This window comes from Pseudorca crassidens, chromosome 7, assembly GCF_039906515.1.
Source record: "Pseudorca crassidens isolate mPseCra1 chromosome 7, mPseCra1.hap1, whole genome shotgun sequence".
Lineage (NCBI taxonomy): Eukaryota > Metazoa > Chordata > Mammalia > Artiodactyla > Delphinidae > Pseudorca > Pseudorca crassidens.
This window is the reverse complement of record NC_090302.1, coordinates 37159252-37185739: the sequence shown is the minus strand read 5'-3', so window position 1 is coordinate 37185739 and position 26488 is coordinate 37159252. Positions and strand designations below refer to the sequence as shown.

At 38.7% G+C, this 26488-nt stretch overlaps 1 protein-coding gene across 12 annotated transcripts in view; it reads left to right on the top strand.

Annotated features, from left to right (window-relative positions):
* The window catches only part of LOC137227719 (phospholipid-transporting ATPase FetA-like), a 76296-nt gene that overhangs the window by 5972 nt on the left and 43836 nt on the right, over nt 1-26488 (top strand). For all 12 annotated transcript variants that reach the window (XR_010944968.1, XM_067744026.1, XM_067744023.1 and 9 more), the window contains 8 exons: nt 13025-13083; nt 17066-17179; nt 18012-18110; nt 19728-19789; nt 22599-22671; nt 23029-23099; nt 24098-24180; nt 24914-25072. Coding sequence is in view for 11 of the 12 variants with exons in the window: in XM_067744026.1 (XP_067600127.1) it covers nt 13025-13083; nt 17066-17179; nt 18012-18110; nt 19728-19789; nt 22599-22671; nt 23029-23099; nt 24098-24180; nt 24914-25072 (720 nt within the window). In the remaining variant the exon portion in view is untranslated. The remainder of the gene's footprint in view (nt 1-13024; nt 13084-17065; nt 17180-18011; nt 18111-19727; nt 19790-22598; nt 22672-23028; nt 23100-24097; nt 24181-24913; nt 25073-26488) is intronic.

Here is a 26488-nt window from a genome sequence, read left to right as displayed (position 1 = left end):
AGAGCAAGTGGATCTGGCTATGGTGTTAGAGAGGATTTCTGTACCACTTCCGTGCTTTCCTGTGGTGTCTCAAAGTACTAAAAGGAGCTGGGGTAATCACACCCAAGCCACCTTTAAGAATGAAACTGCCTGACATGAAAAAAGAAATCTTTTTCTAACATAAAATTTTGAGAAAGCAAGCCAGACTGTAGTTCTACATTTAGGCTTCCTTTTGAGGAGTGGAGAAGGTGCAGAGAATGAAATTAGGTCACTGATTTAAGGTCACACTATACCTTCTTTACTTTCTGTCATTATGCAGTTGTCTGATTCCTGGAAGGAGCCCATTCCAAGGGCACAGGCCCTGGTTCTAGGAAGAGGAAGTCAGGGAGCTCCCAACAGAAGGAAAAAGCAAGAAGTCCTCTCCTACTCTCAGAACTGCTGAAAGAGAGAGGGTTGAGGAAAACAGGCTAACTGACCAATTTCTCCTGCATCTTCTTATGAACAGAGAATATGGCAGACAGTGTAAATCAGTGAAGCGAGAACACACCCTCACACCATACACAACAATAAACTCAAAATGGCTTAAAGACTTAAATATAAGACATGACACCATAAAATTCCTAGAAGAGAACATATGCAAAACATTTCTCTGACATAAATCGTAACAATGTTTTCTTAGGTCAGTCTCCCAAGGCAATAGAAATAAAAGCAAAAATAAACAAATGGTACCTAATCAAACTTATAAGCTTTTGCACAGCAAAGGAAACCATAAACAAAATGAAAAGACAACCTACAGACTGGGAGAAAATATTTGCAAACGATGTGACCAACAAGGGCTTAATTTCTAAAATATACAAACAGCTTATACAATTCAATAACAACAACAAAAAAAAACCCCAAACAACCCAATCAAAAAGTGGGCAGAAGGTCTAAATAGACATTTCTCCAAAGAAGACGTGCAGATGGCCAGTAGGCACATGAAAAAGATGCTCAGCATTGCTAATTATTAGAGAAATGCAAATCAAAAACTACAGTGAGGTACCACCTCACACCGGTCAGAATGGCCATCATCAAAAAATATACAGATAACAAATGCTGGAGAGGGTGTGAAGAAAAGGGAGCCCTCCAACACTGATGGAAATCTAAATTGGTGCAGCCACTGTGGAAAACCAGTATGGAGGTTCCTCAAATCATTAAAAATTGAGCTACCATATGATCTAACAATCCCACTCCTGGGCATATATCCAGACAAATCTATAATTCAAAAAGATACATGGACCCCTATGTTCATAGCAGCACTATTTACAATAGCCAAGACATGGAAGCAACCTAAACATCCATTGACAGATGAATGGATAAAGAAGATACAGATATATATACACACAATGGAGTATTACTCAGCCATAAAAAAGAATGAAATAATGCCATTTGCAGCAACATGGATGGACCTAGACATTATCATACTAAGTAAAGTAAGTCAGACAGAAAGACAAACATCATATGATATCAGTTATATGTGGAATCTAAAAAAATGATAGAAATGAACTTATTTACAAAACAGAACCAAACACAAACATAGAAAACAAATTTATGGTAACCAAAGGCAGAAGGAGGGGAAGGGATAAATTAGGAGTTTGGGATTAGCGATTAGCAGATACACACTACTATATATAAAATAGGTAAATGACAAGGTCCTACTGTATAGCACAAGGAACTACATTCAATATCTTGTAATAAACTATAGTGGAAAAGAATCCGAAAAAGAATATATATACACATATAGCTGAATCATTTTGCTATACACCAGAAACTAACACAACATTGTAGATCAACTATACTTCAACAAATAAATAACTTTTTAAGAAAAGAAAATATAGAGGACAAAATACTTTAGGGAGTAGTAAGTTCAAGGTTAATGAAGAATGTGATAGTCAATAAAGACTGATTAATTTATTCAACAAATATTTATTGATCACCAAATGCCACTGTGCTACATGCTGGCAATACAATAGCCACAAAACTAGACAGAATCCCAGCCCTAATGGAGATTATGGTTTACTGAGGGACAGCCTTTAATTAAGTAATAAGACATTAAATAATAGCACAGAGAAATGTCAAATTATATCGACGGTAAGTGCTAGGAAGTCAAGGTCATATGGGAGGCACAGTGGTTAAGACCGTGGATTCTGGAGCCATACTGTCTAGGTTTGAATCCTAGCTCCACCACTTACTGTTATTTTTGGGAAAATCTCTTAATTTCTTTATGCTACAGCTTCTCATCCATAAAATGGGGCTACCTCATAAGGATGTTGTGAGGATTAAATGAGGTAATATTTGTAAAGCACTGGCACATGGTAAACACTAGGTAAACGTTTATGTAAAAAGTAATTTATAAGAGCTTGGTGCTCCCATTCAGGAAGATAATTAAGAACTTGAATGTTTATAAATGTGGTCATTTCAAAAAGTCAAAATTTTTACCAATGAAAAGTAATTGGAACCAGTTTTCTTGGTCTGAATTCCTTCAGATAGGCTAAGTCTACCTACTGCAGTAGAGTTATTGCTTGTGCTGTTTGGAGCAGTGAGCAGTTAATCCTGGTCCATCCTGTTGGCCTGAGTCAACAAAATAACAGTGGCAAAACCAGTATTTGGCAGGTAACTCTGCCCTTTTCCAGGCTATCAGCCTGTTCTGGTTGGAAAACACATAGTACATAGAGTGGATGTGGAGTTGACTTGTTCCAGCATTTTGCTTACCTATTCTCTCCTTTCTATTTTTCACTACTTTCTTAGTTCAACCTCTCACTGTTTCAAGCATTGATTATTGCAGCAATCTTTTAAGTCTTTATTCTGCAATCTGTTCCTCTGTAAATACGTCATATTAATCTTTCTGAAATTCCAGTTTTATCACATTTTTCCCTGCTCAGAATCTTTCTGGGATTCCTTGTCAGCTACTAGATAAAATTTAAGGTCATTAGCCTGCATTAAAAGCCTGACTTTATAGTCTTGTTTCCTCCCTCCTTCAGACTCTTCCTACCTACTGTACTATCATACAACTTGTCTAGTCTCAGTGCTGAAAATTTCATTAAGTTCTTTTTTTCTGCCTAGATACGTGTTCCCTACATCTATCAATATATTGAATCTATATTCATCTTTTAGGTTTAGTGCAAGTCCTCTATGAAGCCTTCTCCAGCAACTCTAGCCACCAGTGCCCCCCACGCCCCTGGCATTATCTTTCCTTCTTGAATTCCTATAGTGCTTGATTTCTATAATTTTTAAAAATAATAGCCTTATTAAGATACCACTTGTCATAAAATTCACCATTTTAAAGCACACAACTCAGTGATTTTCAGTACATTCACAGAATTGTGAACCATGACCATAATTCAATTTTAGAAAATTTTCATCACCCCAAAAGAAACCCTGTACCCGTTAGGAATCACTCCCAATTCCCCCCACCTCCAGCCACTGGCAACCACTAATCTATTTTCTATCCGTATGGACTTGTCTATTCTACACATGATATATGCATAACATATACACATATATATAGAATCAAGTAATATGTAGCCTTTTGTGACCGGCTTCTTTCACTTAATGTTTTCAAGGTTTATGCATATTGTAGCATATATTAGTACCTCATTCCTTTTTATGGCTGAATATCATTTCATTGTATGGGCACACGACTATTTGTTTATCTGTTCATCAGTTGATAGATATTTACATTGTTTCCACTTTTTGGCTATTATAAACAATGCTGCTATAAACATTTATGTACAAGTTTTTGTGTGGACTTCAATTCTCTTGGGTTTCTACAATTCATTGTAAATCTTATTAATATCCTGCCTTGAACTTTTACTTTACTGTTTTGCATATATGTTGAGTTTATCTACTAAGTTATCTACCTAGCCCAGTGCCTACAGAGTTCCCTCTGTCCTGGAGAGTTTACAAGCTTGTCCCATTTATTATACTTCTCCTTTCCCTCAGCTTTACCACCCATACACATATATTGATACAAATATCATCATTGTTATCATCACCACTACCACAACACAACAGTAAAAATTATTAATAAGTATTGATAGGTAGTTAAATAATACTAGGTAGTAAATTCAAAAGGGTGAGATACACTTGTATGTATTGACATGGAAAGATCTACAATACATATTATGAAAAGAAAAAAGCAACTAGCAGAGCAATACATATAGTAGCATCTCATTTGTTTAAAAAACACATATAGGTGTTTGTGTATATGTATATGTTTGTAAGTAAATACTCTAAGGAAGGGACCCCCAAAGGATATACGCCAATCTGTTAACAGTGGTTTCCTTAGGAAAGGGAGAAGGCGTGGGAAAGGAAACTTTATATTTTTTCTCTATATATTTTTGAGTTTGGATCTTTTACAGGTAAAATATGTTTGCTTTACTTTGGTGATTTGAAAAATAATTAAAGAAAAAAGTGTAATCGCAAAGGAAAAAAACTAAGTTGGAGAAACTAGAAAGAAAGGACAGAAGAAGAAATAGTACGAAGGAAGAGGGCATAGATATTGCAGCATGTAGGGCAGAAAATTAATCAGAGCCTTAGTAATAGAATCCTATGCAACACCACATCTAAATAAACACAAAAAAATAGACATCAATGTTGCACAACTCTGTGAACATAACAAACACCATTGAATTGTACACTTTATTTTAAACACATGCATGTATAGAATGTACATTATATCTCAATAAAGTTATTTAAAATAAAACAGACATCTAAAATTTTTAGAGCTAGTTTCTAGAATTCTGTTTATTTAGAAAATTTAAAGCAACAATTGAATTAATTTGTAGGAACTTTTCTTGACCTCAGTAAAAGTCAGGGTAGCCAGATAAAATACATGATTCCCAGTTAAATTTGAATTTTAGTAAACAATGAATAGTTTTTTAGTGTAAGTATGCCCCATGTAATATTTGGGACATATTTTGTTTTTGTATTTTTATTTGCTAAATCTGGCAATGCTAAACAAAGGGAATTAAATTTTGAATCTTTTATAGTTAAATTGTTTCTTTGGCATCACCAGGGTTTGCTCTTAGGTCCAGCTTTGTGTGAATGGCATTTTGTTTCTGATGGCCTTTATCATAACTTTCCCAACCTCTCATCTCCTATCCCAAGGAAGGTTTTATGATTGAGAAGCACTGAAAGTGATGTCTAGTAGTTCAGTCAAACATGATGGTTTTACCTTTACCACATTGATGAGAAATCATTAGTTCTACATTTCAAATGAGGTCAGAATGGTAAAGCACCACTCTCAACTCCCATCTCCCAGTTGATGTTTCTGTCAGCTTCTCCCTTGGAGAGGAAAGGGGAAAAAAACGAAGGTCTCCAAGAGGAGTAGGGTGAGGGGACTTTGGTTTTGAGCACATTCTGAATTGTGTCAGCCAAATCAATCTTGTATGACATCCTGTTAATAAATGAGGGTTTACTTTTTTTTTTTTTTTTTTTTTTTTTGCTTTTTACTATCTTTCTTTTCTTTAGTGTCTTGTCCTTTGAGCAATTCTAGTCTTGTTCTGCTAAACTTGGACAGAAGAATTAGTGAAGCTACAGAGGATGATCAGAGGCATGGTAACAGGAGAGCTACAGTAGTTCAAGAACTAGAATTTTCATGACCTTCAAGGTTTTAGAGAGCTTCCTCTCCAGGTTGTTTTTGACACTGCAACTCTACTCACCCTCTTCAGTCATGCTGATTATCCTCCTGTTTGCTGACCTTAGAAAGATCAACAAAGAATTAGTCTTAGCTGGGGTTTCTCTTTCAGTCCAGCTGTTCTGTGATAATATAGATACTCCCACAAGGAGGAGGAGGTGATTATTCTCCTTTGGAGGGGTTTGGACAGAAATCTGACCATGATTCAACAGAATGTGTTTCTAAGCATCTATTCACTTGTGTGCTTGTTCATTCAACAAATTTGTGTTAAATCCAGGGCCTAATGCTGAGCTAACCAGTGGGATACAGAGATTTAAAGAAAAGAAAAAAGTAAAAAAGACATGGTCTCTATCTTTAAGGAGGTCTTTGTTTAGTGGGAGAAGATGGTATTAGAAATATTATAAATGAGCTGAATGTAAACCATGAGACATAGCAATGGGTAGACTGAACCAGAAACACGTAATGAAATGGTGATGAGACAGCAAATTAGTTACTGCCTCTTCCGCAGGACCGCTGACCCTGGACTTTCCCATGATGACTCTCAGCTATGTCATTTAGCTATTCTTCATACCATTCTTTAGATAGAAATATCATCTGGTGACTGCACTCAAGATATCTTAGAGATGCAGTCTGGAGAGATGAAATATAAATGTTCTTGTGTACCCAAGACTGGAAGCCATATGGGCAGCTAAATCAACTGATAGCTATAATGTTCCCATTATGCTTTTTGACTACTAGGATAAATTGTGATCATTTGGAATCTAAGAAATTCCAGAATTCCTACTGTAAATTGATTCCAACTAATCTGAGCAGAAATTCCAGAACTTGGTCAGTTATCCTTCCCCTGGCACTCTCTTCACTGATTTTTAGAGATGGGTAAGTTTCAGTCATACGCATTAAGTGACTTGGGTGAAATCACCTAGGCCTGTTGATCTAGAATGACAGCAGGGGGTTATTGCTGAGTTTCTCTCACCAGCACCTGGGCTTCCTTGATCTGGGAGTCTGGTGGTGTAAGGAGAGGGGACCTTGACTAATCCCCTGGTTAGAGACTTGCACTCCTAAAGGTCATCTCACTGCTCTTCTGTCTTTAGTTGGAAAATCCTATTTGTGATTGCTTTCCCACTGTGAGCAAGGAGGTATTTGCTCAGAACCTCCTAAGACTGATTGCCTCCTGACCACCTGGCCTGACTTCCTTTTTCTCCCTCCCTCCTTCTTCCTCCTGCTTCTTTTTCTTTCTGTGTGCCACTTTTTCCAGTTCCCTCTTACAGAGCCCATTTTCCTTTTTAGTTTCTGCCATTTCCTTCTCTGGGTGCATCTCCAATTTTCTGTAGCTTTAACTCCTAAAACTTGAGATTGGATTACATCAAGATTGCATAAGAGCTATGTTTTTCACTCTAGCATTTGATTCAAAACTCTTAAGTACATACTTAGAGGCTTCTCCTACTTTGACACTTCTCTCCTACTAACATCCCACCAAGGGATTTTCCATCACTAGACTGTGGCTTTTGTACCCTTTCTTCTTTACTGGCTGAGTCAGCTTAGTATATCCACAGGAGATAGCTGAAAGTTCAAACTCTACTTTGAGCACAGACAACTGTATCAGTGATCCTTGTGGAATCTCCTTGACATAGCATAAGATAAAGGACAAAAAAATATCATTTAATGAGTACTTTTGATGTGTCAGGTATTATGTAGACAGTTTATGAGTACCATCTCATTTAACCCTCATATTAGCAGATAAGGTAGATTTTACTATCCCGTTTTACACATGAGGAAACTAAAGCCCAGAGATGGAAAATGACTTGCCCTAAGTCACTTAACAGTTTAGTCACAAAGCCCAGTCTAGAACTGCTAAAATTTTCTGAGCATTTTTTGATGTATTGGGAATTGTTCTTAAGTGTTTTGCATGCCTCAATTTATTAATCCTCACAATAACTTTATGAGTAGGTATTATTATCATTCATTTTACAGTTGAAGAAAATGAGTCTCAGAAAGGTTAAGTAACTTCCTCAAGGCTATGTAGCTGGTGAGTGAAAGACTGAGATTTGAACACTGGAAGTCTGACTCAATTGTCCATGTTCTTTTTTTTTTTAATTGAAATATAGTTTATTTACAATATTGTGTTAGTTTTAGGTGTACAGCAAAGTGATTCAGTTATATATATTTTTTCAGATTATTTTTCCATTATAGGTTATTACAAGATATTGAATATGGTTCCTATGTTTTTTTTCTTAATATAAATTTATTTATTTTTGGCTGCGTTGGGCCTTCGTTGCTGCCCGCAGGCTTTTTCTAGCGGCAGTGAGCAGGGTCTACTCTTCGTTGTGGTGCGCAGTCTCCTCATTGTGGTGGCTTCCCTTGTTGCGGAGCACGGGCTCTAGGTGTGCAGGCTTTAGCAGTTGTGGCTCGCAGGCTCCAGAGCACAGGCTCAGTAGTTGTGGTGCACGAGCTTAGTTGCTCTGTGGCATGTGGGATCTTCCCGGTCCAGGGCTCAAACCCATGTCCCCTGCATTGGCAGGCAGATTCTTAACCACTGCGTCACCAGGGAAGTCCCGAGTTCCTATGTTCTTAACCACTGTGGAAGCCTGCCATGTTTTTAACTCTAAGTCAACTGCACATTTTATAATACCAAGTTGCCTTGCTTCGCCAAGATGTCTGACCCTTTCATTTCAGTGATTTTTACCACCCTCAGCCCAGCTCCCAGCACAGGTCCTTGTGAAACCAGGCCTTCGCTGAACAGGCTGTAGACTCAACCCTTAGTTCCCAATGAAGGATGCATTTTCCACAGTCACCAGAGGCTAGAGCTAGGTGTTTGTCCCCTTGAATTCCATAGCCATGACTACTTCAACTAGACCATCTCCTAGACTCTCCTTGTCTAAGTTAATTTTCAATCTTCTGTAGTTCTAACCTCTCATCCATAATTCACATTTTGTCACTCTTGTTTCAGCCAAACAGAAATAAACGTTGAATTAACAAAGTGTTGGGGAAAACACTTGGTCATCCCAGTCTTTTCCCAACAATATTCACAAGCCCTAGGGAATCTTGAATTAATCTTTCATTATCTCATCCAAAAATTTTTTCTGCCTTTATTATCTCAAACATGACTTGCTACCTTCTTTCCTTAAGCTTGTCTTCTTTTTCTCTCGGACTTTTAGTTTCTTCTCCTAGATGCTTGTGCAAACTGAAGTTTTAACCACTTTTCTCATTGTTCCTGCTTTTCCTTTTTTTAGAGGCATCTTATGAAAACCAACTTTATAGCCTTCAGTTGCTCTTCCCTTCCTGGTGAAAATCCTACTTTCCTTCTTCTTTCCTTTTCTTTCATAGCAGGTCGGGGATCAAAGAGCCAGAACTAGGTGTTGGTTAATGCCATCCCCAACTTAGAAGTCTCCATCTGTCTCCACCAACTCAGGCTCTGAACTTTGGGATCTACCTGCTTTACTTTACTCCTAAACTCAAAGAGGGACGTATGTATTTAGTTGTTTTGCAGAGCCTCAACTCCATGTATCCCTTGGGGTTGCCGGGCTTAGAGAGAATAGCCTGTTGCACCCAGATAAATTGCTGGGAAAACCTGTTAGACCTTTATTAAGTTAAAAAAATAGTTAGTGATATCTAGGATTAAATTTAATAAGAAATGTGAAATTCAGTAAGAAAATATTAGAACTTTATCAAGAGGCATAAAATAATATTTTTGAATAAATTGAGGGGCTGTGCTGGTCTGTTGGGTATGGTTGGAGGGGCAAATGGCATGAGAGAGACTGATTTTATTCACCAATGCCTGAGCAAATTGAGCATGAACATAGTAGAAAAGTAGCCTGCTTATGGATTGGAAATCTCAACGTCAGTCGAAACACCAGTACTACCCTGGTACTCTGCCCTAATCAGTCAGCCATCTGGGCCCCTGAGAAAGTCCCTGCAGAAAGAGTATAGGTCATGCAGCAGCTCTACATCCTAGACACAGCTAAATTATCTGAGCCATACATGTTCCACTGCTTTGGATAACCTAAGTTATAATGGTTAGCAGAAGCTGTTGTATCACCAGATTGTAAATAAGCCACTAACTAGTCAAAACAGAGTACAAAACAAAACATCCTATCAGTCCCATCTCAACTTCCCCTCTCTTTATTCAGCTAATCCTAGTAATCACAAGAATGAAACAAGAAAGAAATACACTAGTGCAGGAGAACAAACTATAAGCTGCATAGCTGGGTGGTAAACTAGCCCAGGGAAGACTTATAGCCACTTGTTTATGTATTGCTAGCAAGCTGATTGTACAGACATGATCATCATGCACAAAGAAATGGCTTCCTGGGGTCACACCAGTCTCCCTCCAGGGATGTAGTATGCTACTGGATGGGGGACTAATAGTGCAAAAAGGTCAACTCTCTCCAGATTAATCTGTGTAATTTCCAAATCTGTGTACTCAAATCCTGAGTAAAAGGAGGTAAACATCCCAGTTTCACCTTTCCTACAATTTGTGCAAATCTCTGAACTTCAAGCACTGCCCATTGTGCAGACTTTGGCCCCTTATATTTTCTGTAAGAAATTTAGTCTTGTGCTGATTTCATGATGTTTAGTCATTTTTGCTGACAACTAGAGGAGGAATAAAGGAAATTACATGAAGAACTATAAAAGTCCCTGTCTTATCATTGGCTCTTTCCTCAGCTTTCAGAAGTCTACCATCTTAGCCCCCTGAGGAAAGAAGTATGATTTTCCAGACCTGACTGTTCTTCCCATGGGAGGTAGCTCTGCCTTTTCTAATAACCCACTTTCACTCTATCCGCAGAATTTTAGTGAATAAAATTTTATTTGTCTTCATCTCTAGTCAAAACTCTAATCTTGGGGCTTCCCCGGTGGCGCAGTGGTTAAGAATCCTCCTGCCAATGCAGGGGACACGGGTTCGTGCCCCGGTCCAGGAGGATCCCACATGCCGCCGGAGCATCCAAGTGCATGCGCCACAACTGCTGAGCCTGCACTACTCTGGAGCCCGTGAGCCACAACTACTGAGTCCACGTGCCACAATTACTGAAGCCCGCACGCCTAGAGCTCGTGCTCCACAACAAGAGAAGCCACCGCCATGAGAAGCCCACGCATTACAACGAGGAGTAGTCCCTGCTCACCACAACTAGATAGAGTCCATGCACAGCAATGAAGATTCAACACAGCCAAAAATAAATAAATAAAATAAATTTATTTTAAAAAAAAAAACTCTAATCTTGAGCAAACTGGACAAAATGATTCTGAAGTTTATCTAGAAGAGAAAATAGACAAGAGTAGCCAAGAAGTCTTCTTTAAAAAAGAAGACTTGCTATCCTATATTAAAAGTTACATAATTTAAAAGATGAATGGAAGGAGGGATAAATTAAGAGTATGGGATTAACAAATAAAAACTACTATACATAAAATAAGCAACAAGGATTTACTGTATAGCACAGGGAATTATATTAAATATCTTGTAATAGCTATAATGGAAAATAATCTGAAAAAAATATATATGTGTAACTGAATAATTTTGCTGTACACCTGAAACTAACACAATATTGTAAACCAACTGTACTTCAATTTAAAAAAATATTTTTAAAGATGGATAGAACAACGGAACTTAATAGAAAACCCAGAATTATATTCAATATGTTAGAATTTAGTACATTATAAAAATGACATTTAAAACCAGAGTGGGATAAAATATTTGCAAATCACATATCTGATAACTGATTTCTATTCAGAATAGATAAAGAATGCATAGCTCAGTGATTAAAAAGATAATTAACCCAGTTTAAAAATGGGCAAAGAATCTGAATAGACATTTCTCCAAAGAAGATATATAGGACTTCCCTGGTGGCGCAGTGGTTAAGAATCCGCCTGCCAATGCAGGGGACATGGGTTCAATCCCTGGTCTGGGAAGATCCCACATGCCATGGAGCAACTGAGTCTGTGTGCCACAACTACTGAGCCAGCGCTCCAGAGCCCGTGAGCCACAACTACTGAGCCCGCACGCCACAACTACTGAAGCCCGCACACCCTAGAGCCCATGCGCTGCAACTACTGAGCCCACGTGCTGCAACTACTGAAGCCTGTGCACATAGAGGCTGTGCTCCGCAACAGGAGAAGCTACCGCAATGAGAAGCCCACGCACTGCAACAAAGAGTAGACCCCGCTCGCTGCAACTAAAGACCTCAGGCAGCAACAAAGACCGAACACAGCCAAAATTAATTAATTAATTTAAAATTTCCTTTCTCATTAAAAAAACAAAACAAATCAAAAAAAGAAGGTATATAAATTGTTCAATAAAACACATGAAAAGATACTCAATGTCACCATTAGTCATTATGAACATGCAAATCAAAATCACAATGAGATATTACTTCATATCCACTAAGATGGTTAAAATAAAAAACAGTCAATAACAAGTGTTGGCAAGGATATGGAGAAATTGGAATTCTCATACATTGTCAGTGAGAATGTAAAATAGTGCAACTGCTGTGAAAACCTTTTTGGCAGTTCCTCAAAATGTTAAAACTAGATTTACCATATGACCCAGCAATTCTACTCCTATGTTTATACCCAAGAGAAATGAAAACATGTTCACATAAAAAGTCGTATGTGAGTGTTCATAACACAGGGCCTGACACCAGCTAAGAACTCAGTAAATGCTTGTTGAATCAATGAAGAATCGAAGAGGCTGTAGGAATGTTTTATTCAGGACAGAAAGATCTATTGATAATATACAGTTTTAATACTTTTCATAACATGATAATGGGCTACTTGTAATAGTTTGTAACACCTATGTGTTTTGATGTGATGATTTTGTATGTGGTGTTGTTATCAGGCTGACTCCACTAAATTGCAAGTCCCTTGAAGTCAGGACTCTGCCTTACTCATCTTTTTATCTCCCCACAGCATCCAGCACACTGGTTTCTGTGCAGTAGATGCTCAGTAATTATTTATTAATTCAAATTTAGTCAAGCAAGTTTAGGAAAGGCTGCCTTAGAATGAACCTCAGATATCTTAAACTATGGCTCTGTAATTAACTTATGAAGGAGAACTGGGTTTCTGTGTTTGGCAGTAATGTTGGTGCACACCAGCTTGTTGTCTGTGGAAACATAATCTAGGATTACTAGAAGCATTAATGGTGGAGAACTCCTCAGAAGTTACTTGTCCTCTTTCCTCTAGAAAGCTTCAACAAACACTTTAGGGTTTCTATTTTTATTGTATTTCTTGATTCTTTGAATAAAGAGACAAAATCCTATTTGTGGGCAGATACCCTCAGTGAGAAAGTGTGAGAAGCTAGTGAAGTCTTCATTAGCAGCCAGCATCCCAGGCTGATCTACAGAGGGGCATCCTTCTCATCATTTCTCTCTTCTTTTTCAGAACAAGAGAGGTATCTGCAAGCCAACAACAGAGAATTTAACAGTCTGTTCGGATATCCGGTGAGTATCAGGTCTCTAGCTATTTCAGGAGGGGGCTGGTATTTTCCTCTAATAATCCCCGTTGTCAGTGAGGCAGGAAATTCTTTGTAGATGTAGATTCTACAACATAGGTTCTACTTTCTTTCAAGCTCCTATACAATGAGGGCTGGTACAGTGAGGGCTCAGAAACCAAATTAATACGGTGACCTAGACTCAGGGGAGAATGTGTCTCAAATTTTGGGTTTTATATATATCTTCTAGAAAAGAAATATTGTAGCTTGCACAAATGAAAGCATAGTTCTACAACTTCCTTTTTTCACTTAGACATCTCTCTATGACAATATGTGTAGACCTTCCTAATTCATTTAATAGCAGCATAGTTTTCCATTGTATCAATATACCTTAATTTATTCAACCAGTTTCTTATTATCATTTTAAATGTCTCCATTTACACGCAGGTGTCCCCTCCAAAAAAATTTCTCCAGTGTTTTGCTATGATAAATGGTCCTAAGTGAACACCATTATACTACATATACTTCAGCACATTTGTGTGAATATACATTATGAGAGTTTCCTTGAAGTGAATTGGCTGGGTCAAAAGGAAAACACATTAAAATTTTTGATACATATTGCCAGATTGCCCTCTAAAAAGATTATATCCATTTATATTTCTACCTATAGTAAAGACTGCTCACTTCTCCATATTCCTGCCAAACTTGATATTATCAATCTTTTTTATCTTTGCCAGACTCTTAGATGAAAAATGACATTTTGTTATCTATCTTTCCTTAATTTTGAGTGACAGCAATAATCTCTTCATGTTAATTAGCCTTTTGTATTTCTTTTTATGGAAACTACTGTTAATGATCTTTGCCCATTTTCTACTGGATTCTTTTTTCACTTTTTAATTTATTTATAAATAAGTAACTCATAAAAAGATATATGTTTAAAAGTCATGCTCCAACACCCTATTCTTGCCCTCATCTCTGCTCGCTATAGGGAACCACTTTTATTAGTTTCTTGTGTATTCAGCAGTGCTTCTTTGTGCAAATAAAGCAAATACAAATATATATTCTCATTTTCCCACTTTCTTAAACTATTCTGAACCTTATCAGTATATCCTGGAGATGTTTTCATAATTATAATTTCATGATAGCTTTTTCCTTCTTTTTTCAACTGCATAGTATTTCCTAGGCAGATTTAGCATAGTTTATGTAACCATTTCCTTTTAAATTGACATTGGATTGTTTCCAATCTTTTATAATTACAAGCAATTTTTACATATATGTTACTTTGTGCACATGTAGATATATATATATATATATATATATAGTGCTATAAGTATATAATATATATACATAGATATACATATTTGTAGTCTCTGTAGGATATTTATGATTTCTGAGTTAGAGAGGCTCTGGATAATAACAATATTTAGGATATGGCCATGGGAACAGGTTTCCCCCTCTCTACCTTCTAGAGCTACATAAGAAGCTCTATGGTGCAGTAAAACTAGGTTTTGGCATCAGACAGACCTGAGTTTGAACACAGCTCTAGTCTTTACTAACCTTGTATCCTTAGGCACATTATTTAACTTCTTTTCTTCAGTTCCCTCATCTATAAAAAGAGCATAATAATGTTCACCATACATGGTGATTGTTAGAGTTAAATATGGTTGTGAAAAAAAAATGTTAGTTTTCTTTCATCAAGAAACTATTACCCCTTGACAAAAGGGTACAAGTTTCACTCATCTCTGTAACTACTGTTCCCATCACAATATTTGGCACATAAATGGCATTCAATAAACATATGCTGGATAGCTGATGAATAAATAAACAGGTTTGACTATTATGTACTTAACAACCATTTCATTTCCCTGCCTATCCATTGCTCATTTTCATCCTATTTCTCTAATTACTTCCATTCCTATTCCTTTTCCTCTTCTCGATCCCCTAACTACTGATTCTCATTATATACTTGGCCTTCTGTTCTCTATACCCCGCTTTAGCAGTCAAACAGGTACCCCTGCCCAAATAAATAAATAGCCCAAACCAAAATCTGCCACCTCTATCATGCCAAAAGAACCAAACACTGAGGAATTTCATAGTTAAGCAGATGTTCTACATTCTTGAGATATTGCTTCTGGTTTGACATTTAAGAGTAGAACAAAACACTCTAGTTGCCAAGTTAGTAAAGAAGTACTGCTATATTTATCTTGAACAGAATCGGGATAGCTTTTGTCTTTGTTTTCTAAACAAATGCTACCCAAATGAATAGAAACCTGAAATACATTAACTATAAAATCAAATGGAAAATCAGTAATGAAAGCCAGCTGCTTCAGTAAGGCAAAAGATCAAAAGAACTTTGGATCCAAGTATCAGAGTCATCTGGACTTAGACACCAAGAAATTCAGAGTATCTTATGATCCAAGAAAACTATTTCTATGTTAGAATAACCTACTCTCAGAGCTAGAAAGGACCGTAGAGGTCATTTAGTTAGAACTCCTTTCAAGACATACCTGTGAGCTCTCCAGGATAGATCTTGTTTAACTCTTTTTCAGCCTCTGCTAGTATAGCCCATAATAGAGCTGTGAACAGAGCAAACCTTGAGAAATATATAGTGTTTGATTGATCATTAATTGGAAAATCATGGAGAAACACGAAGGAAATCCTAGGTTTAACTTGGATCTTTAAACTCCTAAGTGCTAAAATGTTTGACCAGCTTCCCTTCCCTAGGGAAATAGACCTTAGGCAAGGCTTGACTGGGTAGCCTATCTAGCCTTCCAAGGCAAGTTTTAGCCTTAGTACAGAATGATGTTGGTTCTCTGACAGAAGAGTTCAGATGTCTTCCCAAGGTAGGACCCAGCAAGAGATTCTTCACACTTGAGCAGTATCTGTATTTCAGGACTGCAGGTGGGTTTATTCTTTCATTAGGCCCTATAGATGGAGATGGTGGGGGGAGAAGCCCTGTCCTTAGGGGATTATTTGGTCTCATTCTTCTGCTTTTCTTGAGCTCTTAGATCCAAACTCTCACATCTTAGGTCAAACGACTGAAGACCCCAAAGTAGAAAGTAAGATGGTCTTGTCAACATCTTGAGATCAGGATTGAAGAGGTAGCAAGTTCCCATTTTCACTCAGCAAAATAATAGCTTAGATGCAGGCCAAAACTATTCAGACCTCTGTCAGGACAGTTAAGGGGCAAGTGAGTCTCCAATGCTGAGAGCAACCAGTGTAGGAACCTTCAGTGGGCTAAGGTTAAAAGACAATAATTTGCTTTTGGCATCTGATATCCTTCAGCATTGAAAGCAACATGTAAAGGCACAACAAAATGGGATTGCCAGGCTAAGAAAAGCTTCACTAGAGAGCTCTGAGTAGAGCTAACACAAATGGCAAACTTGCCTGCTGTTTAGGGCTGAGAAGGACCTTGGGTCATAGGGTAAGATGAAACTGAAAGATTTCTGATTCTAAGAAAAAAAAAGCATTTGGATGGCTGTACAAGTGAACTGGGGCTCAGGGGACAGCACAATCTCAACTCTGCAAGTAACTGTGCGGTCTTGGGCAAATAAATTAACCTCAGTGCCTCAATTTCTGCATCCTCAAAAGTTGGTAGTATATTACTCCCTTCATATGGTGGTTGTGAGAATTAAATAAGTTGCTCCATATAAAATGCTTAGAAGAGTGCCTTACACATAGTAACTATTCAATAAGTGTAAGTTTTTATTGTTGTTGATTTTATTATCATCATTATTATCAATGGCATCAATAAACAAAGAATTCTATTCAGGGCATAAATAAATCCTGCCCCTCCTAAAAATGTCCCATATTGATCAGCTCTGCCAACTTTGCATACTCTAGGCCTCTCTAGGCCTCAAAGAAAAGCTCCCCACTATGTTGGGGAGCTGTGGCTTTTTCCTGTTTCATGAAGTGGTCTTGGTCCTTTTTGTTAAGACTGGGAGGTGGGGTCTTTCATTCGTCTAATTGTGCTTGTGTTCTTTTACTCACAGAACAATAGCATCAAGACCTCAAAATATAATGCCTTTAACTTCTTGCCTATGAACCTGTTTGAACAGTTCCAGAGACTTGCAAATGCATATTTCCTCTTTTTGCTTTTCCTACAGGTATTGCCTTTTAGGGCCTTTTCCACAAAGTATTTTATCAGCCTCTCTGGGGTCAGGTTATGTAATCAGTTCTTCTCCTCCTTAAACTGAGAGATGTCTTCTCTCTTTAGATAACAGGCAAATGGATGGCTGGAGTCTCAGGCCAGTCTCCTAGAGTAGCTGTGGTCAGGATTAGCCAGGGTGAAACAAGCCTCTACAAGAGGAAGGGGACAAGGTCGCCAAGTCCCGAGTAAGGGGTGCTCCCTCATCATGGCTGCACGGCCACAGTTCAGCTTAACCATAAAAGGCCACAGACTTGACTCTTCACCCCAACCTCAGCTGCCATCCCATTCCTCCTTCTTGTCCCAGCCTCCCTGACAGAAAGTTAACACACAGGAGTGCTGAGGGAGGAGAATGGTTTAGAACACAAGCACAGGGCAAGGAAGCAGAGCGGGGTAGGCACAAGTTGGGAGAGAGAGACGGATCATCTCATTTCTCCTTGTGCTGGAGGGGTGTGGGAGGTTATGTGGTTTTCCTGTGTCCACTCTTACAGCCCTACCCCCAGCACCTTCATTATCAGAGGAGAAATGGCTCTTTGCCATCAAGACAAGGGTATTAGCGTTCAGGACAGATACATAGCAATTTACCATCTCCTCTTCTTTAATCCTTTCTTAGGAGGTGTTTCCTGATTTTTGGGTGGTTGTCTGGAGGCTACAACAATGGAAAGCAACTAGGATAGTTGAATTTATTATAAATCTAGGGAGGGGAAAATGGTGGTGGGGTGGGGATTGGGAGGGAATACACTGTCCTTTAAGTTTTTTGACCCAAGTTTCTCTCCCCGTCCGTCTTTCAGTTGATTCCCCAGATCTCCTCCTTGGCGTGGTACACGACTGTGGTACCCCTGATGGTGGTGCTGTCCATAACAGCAGTGAAAGATGCCATCGACGACGTGGTGAAGTGGCTTCCTGGGCCTCTAATCTCTCACTGTACCTAGTCAGGCTGTGGGGGGCAAGAAGGACTCCCCAGGACTACCTTTTGCTAGGAAGAAGCACTGAAAGGAAAGAGGTGTTTCCTTTCCCTATGTCCTTATCCATCCCAGAGGAATATGAAATTCCCTTAAGCCCAAGATTGGTGAGCCATACATGGCCAGAAAGGGGTAATGCAAGGCCTTTCTCTTTCTTCCTACTGCCACCTTTTTCCAGGTTTCCTTCCATCTCCTTTTTAATAACCCACCTCTTCCTTCAGTTAGCTCTCTCTGGGTTTGCTCTCATCCTTCTTTCTCCATTCACCCTTCTCCCATTTTTATATTCCCCTTCCCTCCTCCCTCTGTCCCCCCTGCTTTCTCCTGCTCTTATCTCCCCTTTCCACATTGCTCTTCTCCTCTCCAACTCTCCCTTATTTCCCTTTCCAACTTTCAGTTCTATCAGGTACACATAACTAGCAACCCTCTGGTTTTAGAAAGATCATGACATAACAGAGGCTGACTCCTTTCCTGGCCTTGGAGGGAGAAACTGGCTTTCAGTGAGTGCTGCATGGCTTCCTCTTTGCTTCTTTGCAGCAGGTCCAGCAAGGAAGGGTGAGGGTGAGGAACCAGCACTACGCCTACTAGTGGGATTTGCGAAGTCCATCCTGTTGACCTGCTTGAAGCTTCCCTAAGAGAGTCCTTCTGATTTTGACAGGATAGATTTTTACACCAAAGTTTGAGAGCAGGGTGTTTCTCCAGCTCTTTAACTCTGTAACTCTTTAAAACCAGAATTAGCACATATAGTGGTTGAAATTTCAGTCACAACTCAGGTGTGCAAAAATATAACTTAATTTTCTGTAACTAAACTCAATGTAGCTCATAACCAGCACCTCACCATCTCAACCGTTTTTAACGAAAGCTGAAAAGTAAACTTGCCAATTCAGGATAACCCACCTAGTTACTTCTGGTTTAGAACTCAGTCTCTTTAGGATAAACCGACAAATTCAGGATTCTTTCTGCCCTCTTCCCAGTCCTACCCTTTTCGCAGGGAGTAATCTCAACTGGAAGGAGGGGATTTGTGTGAGTCGTAGCATCAGGACATACCCTTATTTGTCACCTTATTTGGTCTTTGAATGGACCTCTATTCCTCTTTCCTCACTGCGTCCATGGTAGAGGCTTCTTATGCTGACTGTGATTGTGGGTGAGGGTAGCTGTATGCTTGTGAATACTTAACTTCCCTGCACCTACCAAGGTGTATGAGATTCTAGTCCTACCCCTCATTTTGTATTCTCTCCTCTGTGGCTTTTGACGTAAGTTGTTTGTTCTCATTACCCCAGGCTTTGGCTCTTGATATTAAAGCCAAGATTTTGTCTCTTTCTTCTCTCTTGGTTCTTTTTCTGACCTCCATCCCCAGCTTCTCAGAGACAATCAGCTTCTTGGCCTGGTTTTTATGGTAGAAGGACTTGGGGTTGGGAGGGTGAAGGAGGGGGGTGAGGGAGAATTACAAAAAAGGGGAACTACATTGAATAATACTTCAAAATATTAACCTTCTACATGCAGTTTGCTTTATATCTATTTCCTGAACTTTTTCTTGTATAATTTTAGAAAAGGCACCAAAACGACAATCAAGTCAACAGTCGTTCTGTTCTGCTGCTGATGGATGGCAGGTAAGTCCTAGGGAAGCCAGTTTAGGTTGGACCAACTCTGGGAGAGGATTGGCCTTGCTAAAACTTGATGTGCTGGGTGCTTTGCAAAAGTGATTCAGGACAGTGAAAAGAGCCTCAGGTTGGACATAAGAAGAATTTGTTTCTAGATCTAGTATGCCCTGAACTTCCTATGTGACCTCAGACCTCTCTGGGCCTCATATTTCTTATCTATAAAGTGAAGATAATATTCTCTACCTTAGAGGATGCTTATGAAAATGAAAACAAAATAATATATATTAAAGCAATTAATAAATTATGACATGGTATTAATGTGCAAGTGGTTATTACTAGTACAGTGGTCAGCATGGAGACACCTGTCTTTAGAACATCAATCGACTCTACATGGCTTATTGACCATTCTACTGTAACCTTTGGTTAGGGCATCTTTTTGTTAGCAATCTAAAGAAAATATTGGTGTTGACTCCATTGCTGTAGTGTTTGGTCATATCTATCTAAAGTATTGGGTCAATGTTTGTATTTTTTGTGGGTTCCTGCAAAATTTGAGCAATTTACCTTTGGCAGGGATAGAGGGAGACAGGCATGATTTCTATATAAGGCAAAATGTGAAGATTATCATAAGAGGTACAAAAAATTATCATAGGAATTAATAAAAATGAGCAATCATAGCTGGCTAAAGGAATCAAGGAAGACTTTATGGAAGAGGTGATATTTGTGCTGGGCCTTAAGGGATGGGAAAGAATTCAACAAATAGAGATTGTATGAAAGGAAAAGTGACCAGTGTTTGCAGAATCATGATTGCAAAGAAGTACAAATCTGAAAGAATTCAAGATTGAGGTCCAGTCTTTTTTCATGGTGACCTTACAGAATACCCAGGAGCTATATTTTAAAAACATATTTTTTAATTGCAGTATAGTTGATGTTCAACATTATACAAGTTACAGGTGTACAATACAGTGATTCACAATTTTTAAAGGTTATACTCCATTTATAGTTATTATAAAATATTGTCTATATTCCCCATGTTGTACAATATATCCTTGTAGCTTATTTTATACGTAATAGTTTGTACCTCTTAATCCCCTACCCCTATATTGCCTCTCCCCACTGGTAACCACTAGTTTGTTCTTTATCTGTGTGTTTGTTTCTTTTTTTTTATATTCACTAGTTTGTTGTATTTTTTAGGTTCCACATATAAGTGATATCATACAGTATTTGTCTTTCTCTGTCTGACTTATTTCACTTAGCATAATACCCTCCAAGTCCATCCTTGTTGCAAATGACAAAATTTAATTCTTTTTTATGGTTGAATAGTATTTCATTGTATATATACCAGCAGCTGTAGTTTTAATCGTATGATTCTATTATGTGACATGCTTGGGCATCTAATTCTGTTATTTATTGTGTCTGCTGATTCTTACTCATGGTGGATTATTTCCCTAAGTGTTTTGGTCTGTTGAAGCCTCTCATAAGATACCACCCAAAAAGTCAGTTGTGATTAAAAAGAAAATTAAAAAAGAAAGGAAGGTAATAGAAATAGAAAGAAAAGATAAAACTGAGTGTATAAGAAATTTGCAAGGCTAGGGAGTTACCAAATGAATTTAGTCAAATGAACTTCCCAAGGAGCTTGAGCACTTGGATTTTATAAGATTATTAGAGAAGAATTTGTCATAGAGTGGTTTTAGAGTAGGAGTTCACAAGCAGGGCCCTAGTGGTTAGACTTTGTAAGCCAGTGAATGTTTGACTGATGTAACACTTGAGGTGAGTTGTCTATATTCCAAAAAGTGGCTTTCTTTTTCTAGAGCACATGAGTTTGAGCAAAGCTACTACTGAAAAAAATTTGTTTTTCAAGTTGTGATTTCTGTCATCTTAATTTCTCAGTAATTCTGGCTACAAGCACATCTTTAGTTAAAAGCCACATTTTTTAGCTATCAAGAGGAATGAGCCACATCTTCTATAAGTGTTCTCCCAGATATATTATTAATGAAAAATGCAAAGTACAGAAAATTATGTATCTATTATGTAATTTTTAAATGTTTATCTTGTATGGGATTATATGGATTGATATTTTCTCTAAAGAAATGCAAAAAATTACTCACAGTGACTACCTTGGGGGAAGGAAAATTAAAATCTGGGGAGAGAAGAGACTTTACTTTTTCCTTTTACATACTTCTTTTTTTTTTTTTTTTAATTTACTCTTGGCTGCATTGGGTCTTTGTTGCTGTGCACGGGCTTTCTCTACTTGCGGTGAGCGGGGGCTACTCTTCGTTGTGGTGTGTGGGCTTCTAATTGCGGTGGCTTCTCTTGTTGTGGAGCACGAGCTCTAGGCACGTGGGCTTCAGTAGTTGTGGCTCACGGGCTCTAGAGCGCAGGCTCAGTAGTTGTGGCACACAGGCTTAGTTGCTCCGCAGCATGTGGGATCTTCCCAGACCAGGGCTCGAACCTGTGTCCCCTGCATTGGCAGGCGGATTCTTAACCACTGCGCCAGCAGGGAAGCCCTTACATACTTCTTAATTATTTGAAATGTTTTTTTTTTACCATATGCATATATTGCTTTTATTTAAAGAAAAATTATGTGCATGTATGTCTACATATACCTTTATAGAGTTTTAGAAAACTCTTATAGTCTTAAGTCAAGAGAAGTGGGCCCCATTCTTGACTGTAGCAAGGAGTATCACAAACCCAGTTCGGTCCTCCTTTGAGCCTTGAGTTCATCTCAGCTTTTTTTTTTTTTCTTCTTGATTGTCAAAACAGGGCTGTGGGGAAATTCTCAGAGCAGGCATGCAGGCATTCAAGGCTCACTTTCTTGCAGGATAGTGACAGACAAATGGATGAATGTCCAAGTGGGAGATATAATAAAACTAGAAAATAATCAGGTTGTCACGGTGAGTACCTCTTTGGGCTGTGGCTTTTTCTCTTTTGGCTTGAATAGGAACCCTTTTAGCAACTTCTGTGACCACTCCTTTTGGTGACCTTCACCTTCCTCACTTTGCATCCAGAGATCAACATCTCCTGTGGTAAGAAGTTTGTTCTTGTCCATTTCTCACCATAGCTACAGGTAAAATATGACTAGTTTTTGGAGAGGGGGTGTGTGGTAGCAGTGATGGGTCCTAGACAAAGAAAGTAAACCAAATGTCTTTAATATTCTTAAGATGAACATCTGTTCCTGAGGTAATTGCTTTTGTTACACTGTAATGTTAAAAGTCTGCCTTCCTTATCTTCTCTGACTTTTCTGACCACAGGCTGATATACTATTACTCTCTAGCAGTGAGCCCTACAGTCTGACATATATAGAAACAGCAGAACTGGACGGGTGAGTGTTCCCTCCTGATAATCCATTAAGACGGTCGAGCCAGCTTAGAGTGATTTCTCACTGAGGGAGAACCTGATGCAGAGAATGAAGTGCTAAAAGAGGCTAGAAATATCTAGATAAGATAGGAGGCCAGACTCTTGGGACCTCAAGTCTAAGGCTGAGCTCTTGACAGCAATAATTTAGCATCCACTGGTGCAGAATCTGGGCAAATAAACTCCATATTCTCCATCTCTAAACTGGAGACATTCTGTCTATCTATATTCAGTAATGCTGAGTGGTAGGAAAGACGTTAACAGAACTGTAAAATTTCAGAATATAGTTCCAAAGTTTCCAGGGGGGGAAATGAATATGGAAGTAATTATGTACTGATAAACCATGTTCTAGAAAGGATTTAACGTAGAAATTCATTAACGTGCAAAAGCTAAGATCTTTGGAGTATAGAGGCCATCTTCAGAGAGCTTGTCCTGTGGAGTTTTGTATCGATCTGCAGCCTTACAACTATTCCTCTTGGTGCCCACAAACTTTCTGAAATGTGGCTTCTTTTTTACTTCTGTCTCTGTGCATTCTTGTATCAGCAAATGGTTAAGTGGGATCCCTTCATGGATCCTGTAAATATTTATGAGATGAGGAGTATGTTTACTTGGGGGTATATGCACTTTCTTACCAGGACCTGCTCCTTATTCTTGAAGGGAGCAGGTACCCCCTCCAGGTTGTCTTGTGATGTTTCTTCAGCTTTTCTAGAGCATCTGACCCGCAAGATCTCATAGGTTGGTTAAAGTAGTTGATATGTGTTTCAGGGAGAGAGGGGAATGAGTGGGCTAATACTCAGCTTCCCTGTAGAACCATCCCACCTCAAAACTTTTCTTGAGAGATGATAACAGTGGGAGTGACTCTCACGGCTCAAGCCTATAGCCCAAGCTCTATTGGTAACAACTGTTTTCTAAAGTTGGAGAAATTGGACCTGTGCTGCTGTTATGTATGTGCATTCTTTACTCTAGTGAAACCAACTTGAAAGTGAAGCAAGCCATCTCAGTTACCAGTGAGATGGAGGATAACCTGAAGCTACTGTCTGCCTTTGATGGTGAGTTAGGAAATAGGTTTGCCAACCCAAATTTTTATTAGTAGATGTCTGGTTAAAGTGTGGTACATCCATATAGTGAATTCTATATAACTTATTAAAAACGATGTGCAAGTTGATATTTATTCACATGGAAAAATATTCACAACATATTAATAAGTGAAAAAAGATTGCAATACACTATGCATAGTATATGTAACATAAACCTGTTTTTGGAAACATATGTATGTGTATGAGTACATGTATAGAGAAAAACTTGGAAGGATGTACTACAGAAGTTTAATAGTGCTTATTTCGAGGCAGTGGGTGAATTTTACTTTCTCCTTTCTCCTTTTAATGTTGTATATGTATTTACAATGGGCATATTTTACTTTACTAATCATGAAAAAGTCAAATTATTTCCATTTTGAAACAACTACTAGGTTTGTTTTAAGTACTTTTAAAATTTCTTCAGATTCAGCTCATTTGATCTAGAAGTACTGATGGTGATAGGTTATCGTGTGGGTTGTTCTCTCTCTGGATGACCCATGTCACAGAATTACTCTTCTTTGATGCCCAGAACACTGTCTGCCTGGTGAGAAATGGGCAGCGGCTGAGAAAGGATAGACAAAAGATGTGTGTATATTTTGAAAAGGGGATGTTCTTTCCTCTTCTCTGTTAAGCCTCCTCTGTCCTGTTAGGAAAGAATTAAGATTACAGAGTCAGGACTCTTATTCCTTCTTTTTTTTTTTTTCAGGAGAAGTGAGGTGTGAGTCTCCCAATAACAGGTTGGACAGATTCACAGGAATACTGATTTATAAAGGAAAAAATTACGTCCTGGATCATGACAGGCTGATTCTCCGAGGCTGCATCATCAGGAATACAGATTGGTGCTATGGCTTGGTAATTTTTACTGGTACGTCTTCGTGGGGACCACAGACCCCCAGCCTACTGGGTTCCGTTAGTAGCCATGTTGTGGGCACTTAGTTTTCAGGATGCAGATATGGTGCTCAGATATGTACCAGAACACTATGGCTTTGAGACAGATAGAAAGGGAGGCAGGTAGATGGATAGATGGATGGATAATTTAAGAAAAAAACGACTTTTTTCCAAGCAATGAGCTGCCAGCATATCAGCCCTGCCTTTGTTAGAGGAAGGCTTTGTGTTCCAAGACCACAGAGCATTCATAAGTCTTTCTAAACATATCTGGACACAAGAGAAGGTATACACATAGAAGTACACATAGTATTAGCATATGAAAGGGGAACATGTGAAAGGGGAGAGTATACATGTGGATTGCTCCCATGAGGAAAAAATAAACACGGCGGTCCTTATGTAGAATATAAAATACAATATGAAGTGTTCATGCCAGAGAAAAGGCACATGTGGCTCATTAGCAGTGGCCCATCTTGAGATGGCATTTAGAACCATAATCCCTTATACTTATTGAGGGATTTTCTTAAGTTATAAGGTAGTGCTGGAAAATGGAGGAAGATTCTGTGCCACCCTGTGCCCTTGGTGACAGTGGGCACTGATGACAACAACCACAGTAAGATAATAATGTCCAACTCTAGTCCCAGTGGCCATTAAAAGCTCTTTAGGGCTTCCCTGGTGGTGCAGTGGTTGAGAATCCGTCTGCCAGTGCAGGGGACACGGGTTTAAGCCCTGGTCCAGGAAGATCCCACATGCCGTGGAGCAACTGGCCCCGTGCGCCGCAACTACTGAGCCTGCGCTCTAGAGCCCACGAGACACAACTACTGAGCCCGCGTGCCTAGAGCCCGTGCTCCGCAACAGGAGAAGCCCCTGCTCACCGCAACTAGAGAAAGCCTGTGCACAGCAACAGAGACCCAATGCAGCCAAAAATAAATAAATAAATAAAATTTTAAAAAAAAATGTTGGTTCCTATAGGAGCTCTTATAAAAAAAAAAAAACTCTTTATTTCTACTTACTATCTGCCTTGTCATGAAGAAATGCAGAGTCTCTGTCTCTCAGCTCCAGAGAAATCTCAGCTCCCAAGCTTCCACCTCAAGAGAAATCACTGCCATTGCCTTTTCCTTTCTCCATTTCTTAATTAGAAACTTTAAATAGAGCCTGGTCCAGCAATGGGTTTCCTCAAAAGAAGGTGAAGTTCTCCTTATCAGAAAATCCCTTTTCTAAGCTAAATAAACCAGGTGGTGATGAGAGAGAAGCTTGTGGCTCCCATTCTGACTTATCAGTGAAAAACTAGACTAAGGTGCAGCAAAGAGAGGGAGGTGTCAAGCATTGATGCACTTTGCAGAAGTAGTTGGGATTATCCTTAGAAACAAATTTTCCATTCTTTGAGTTATTGGCA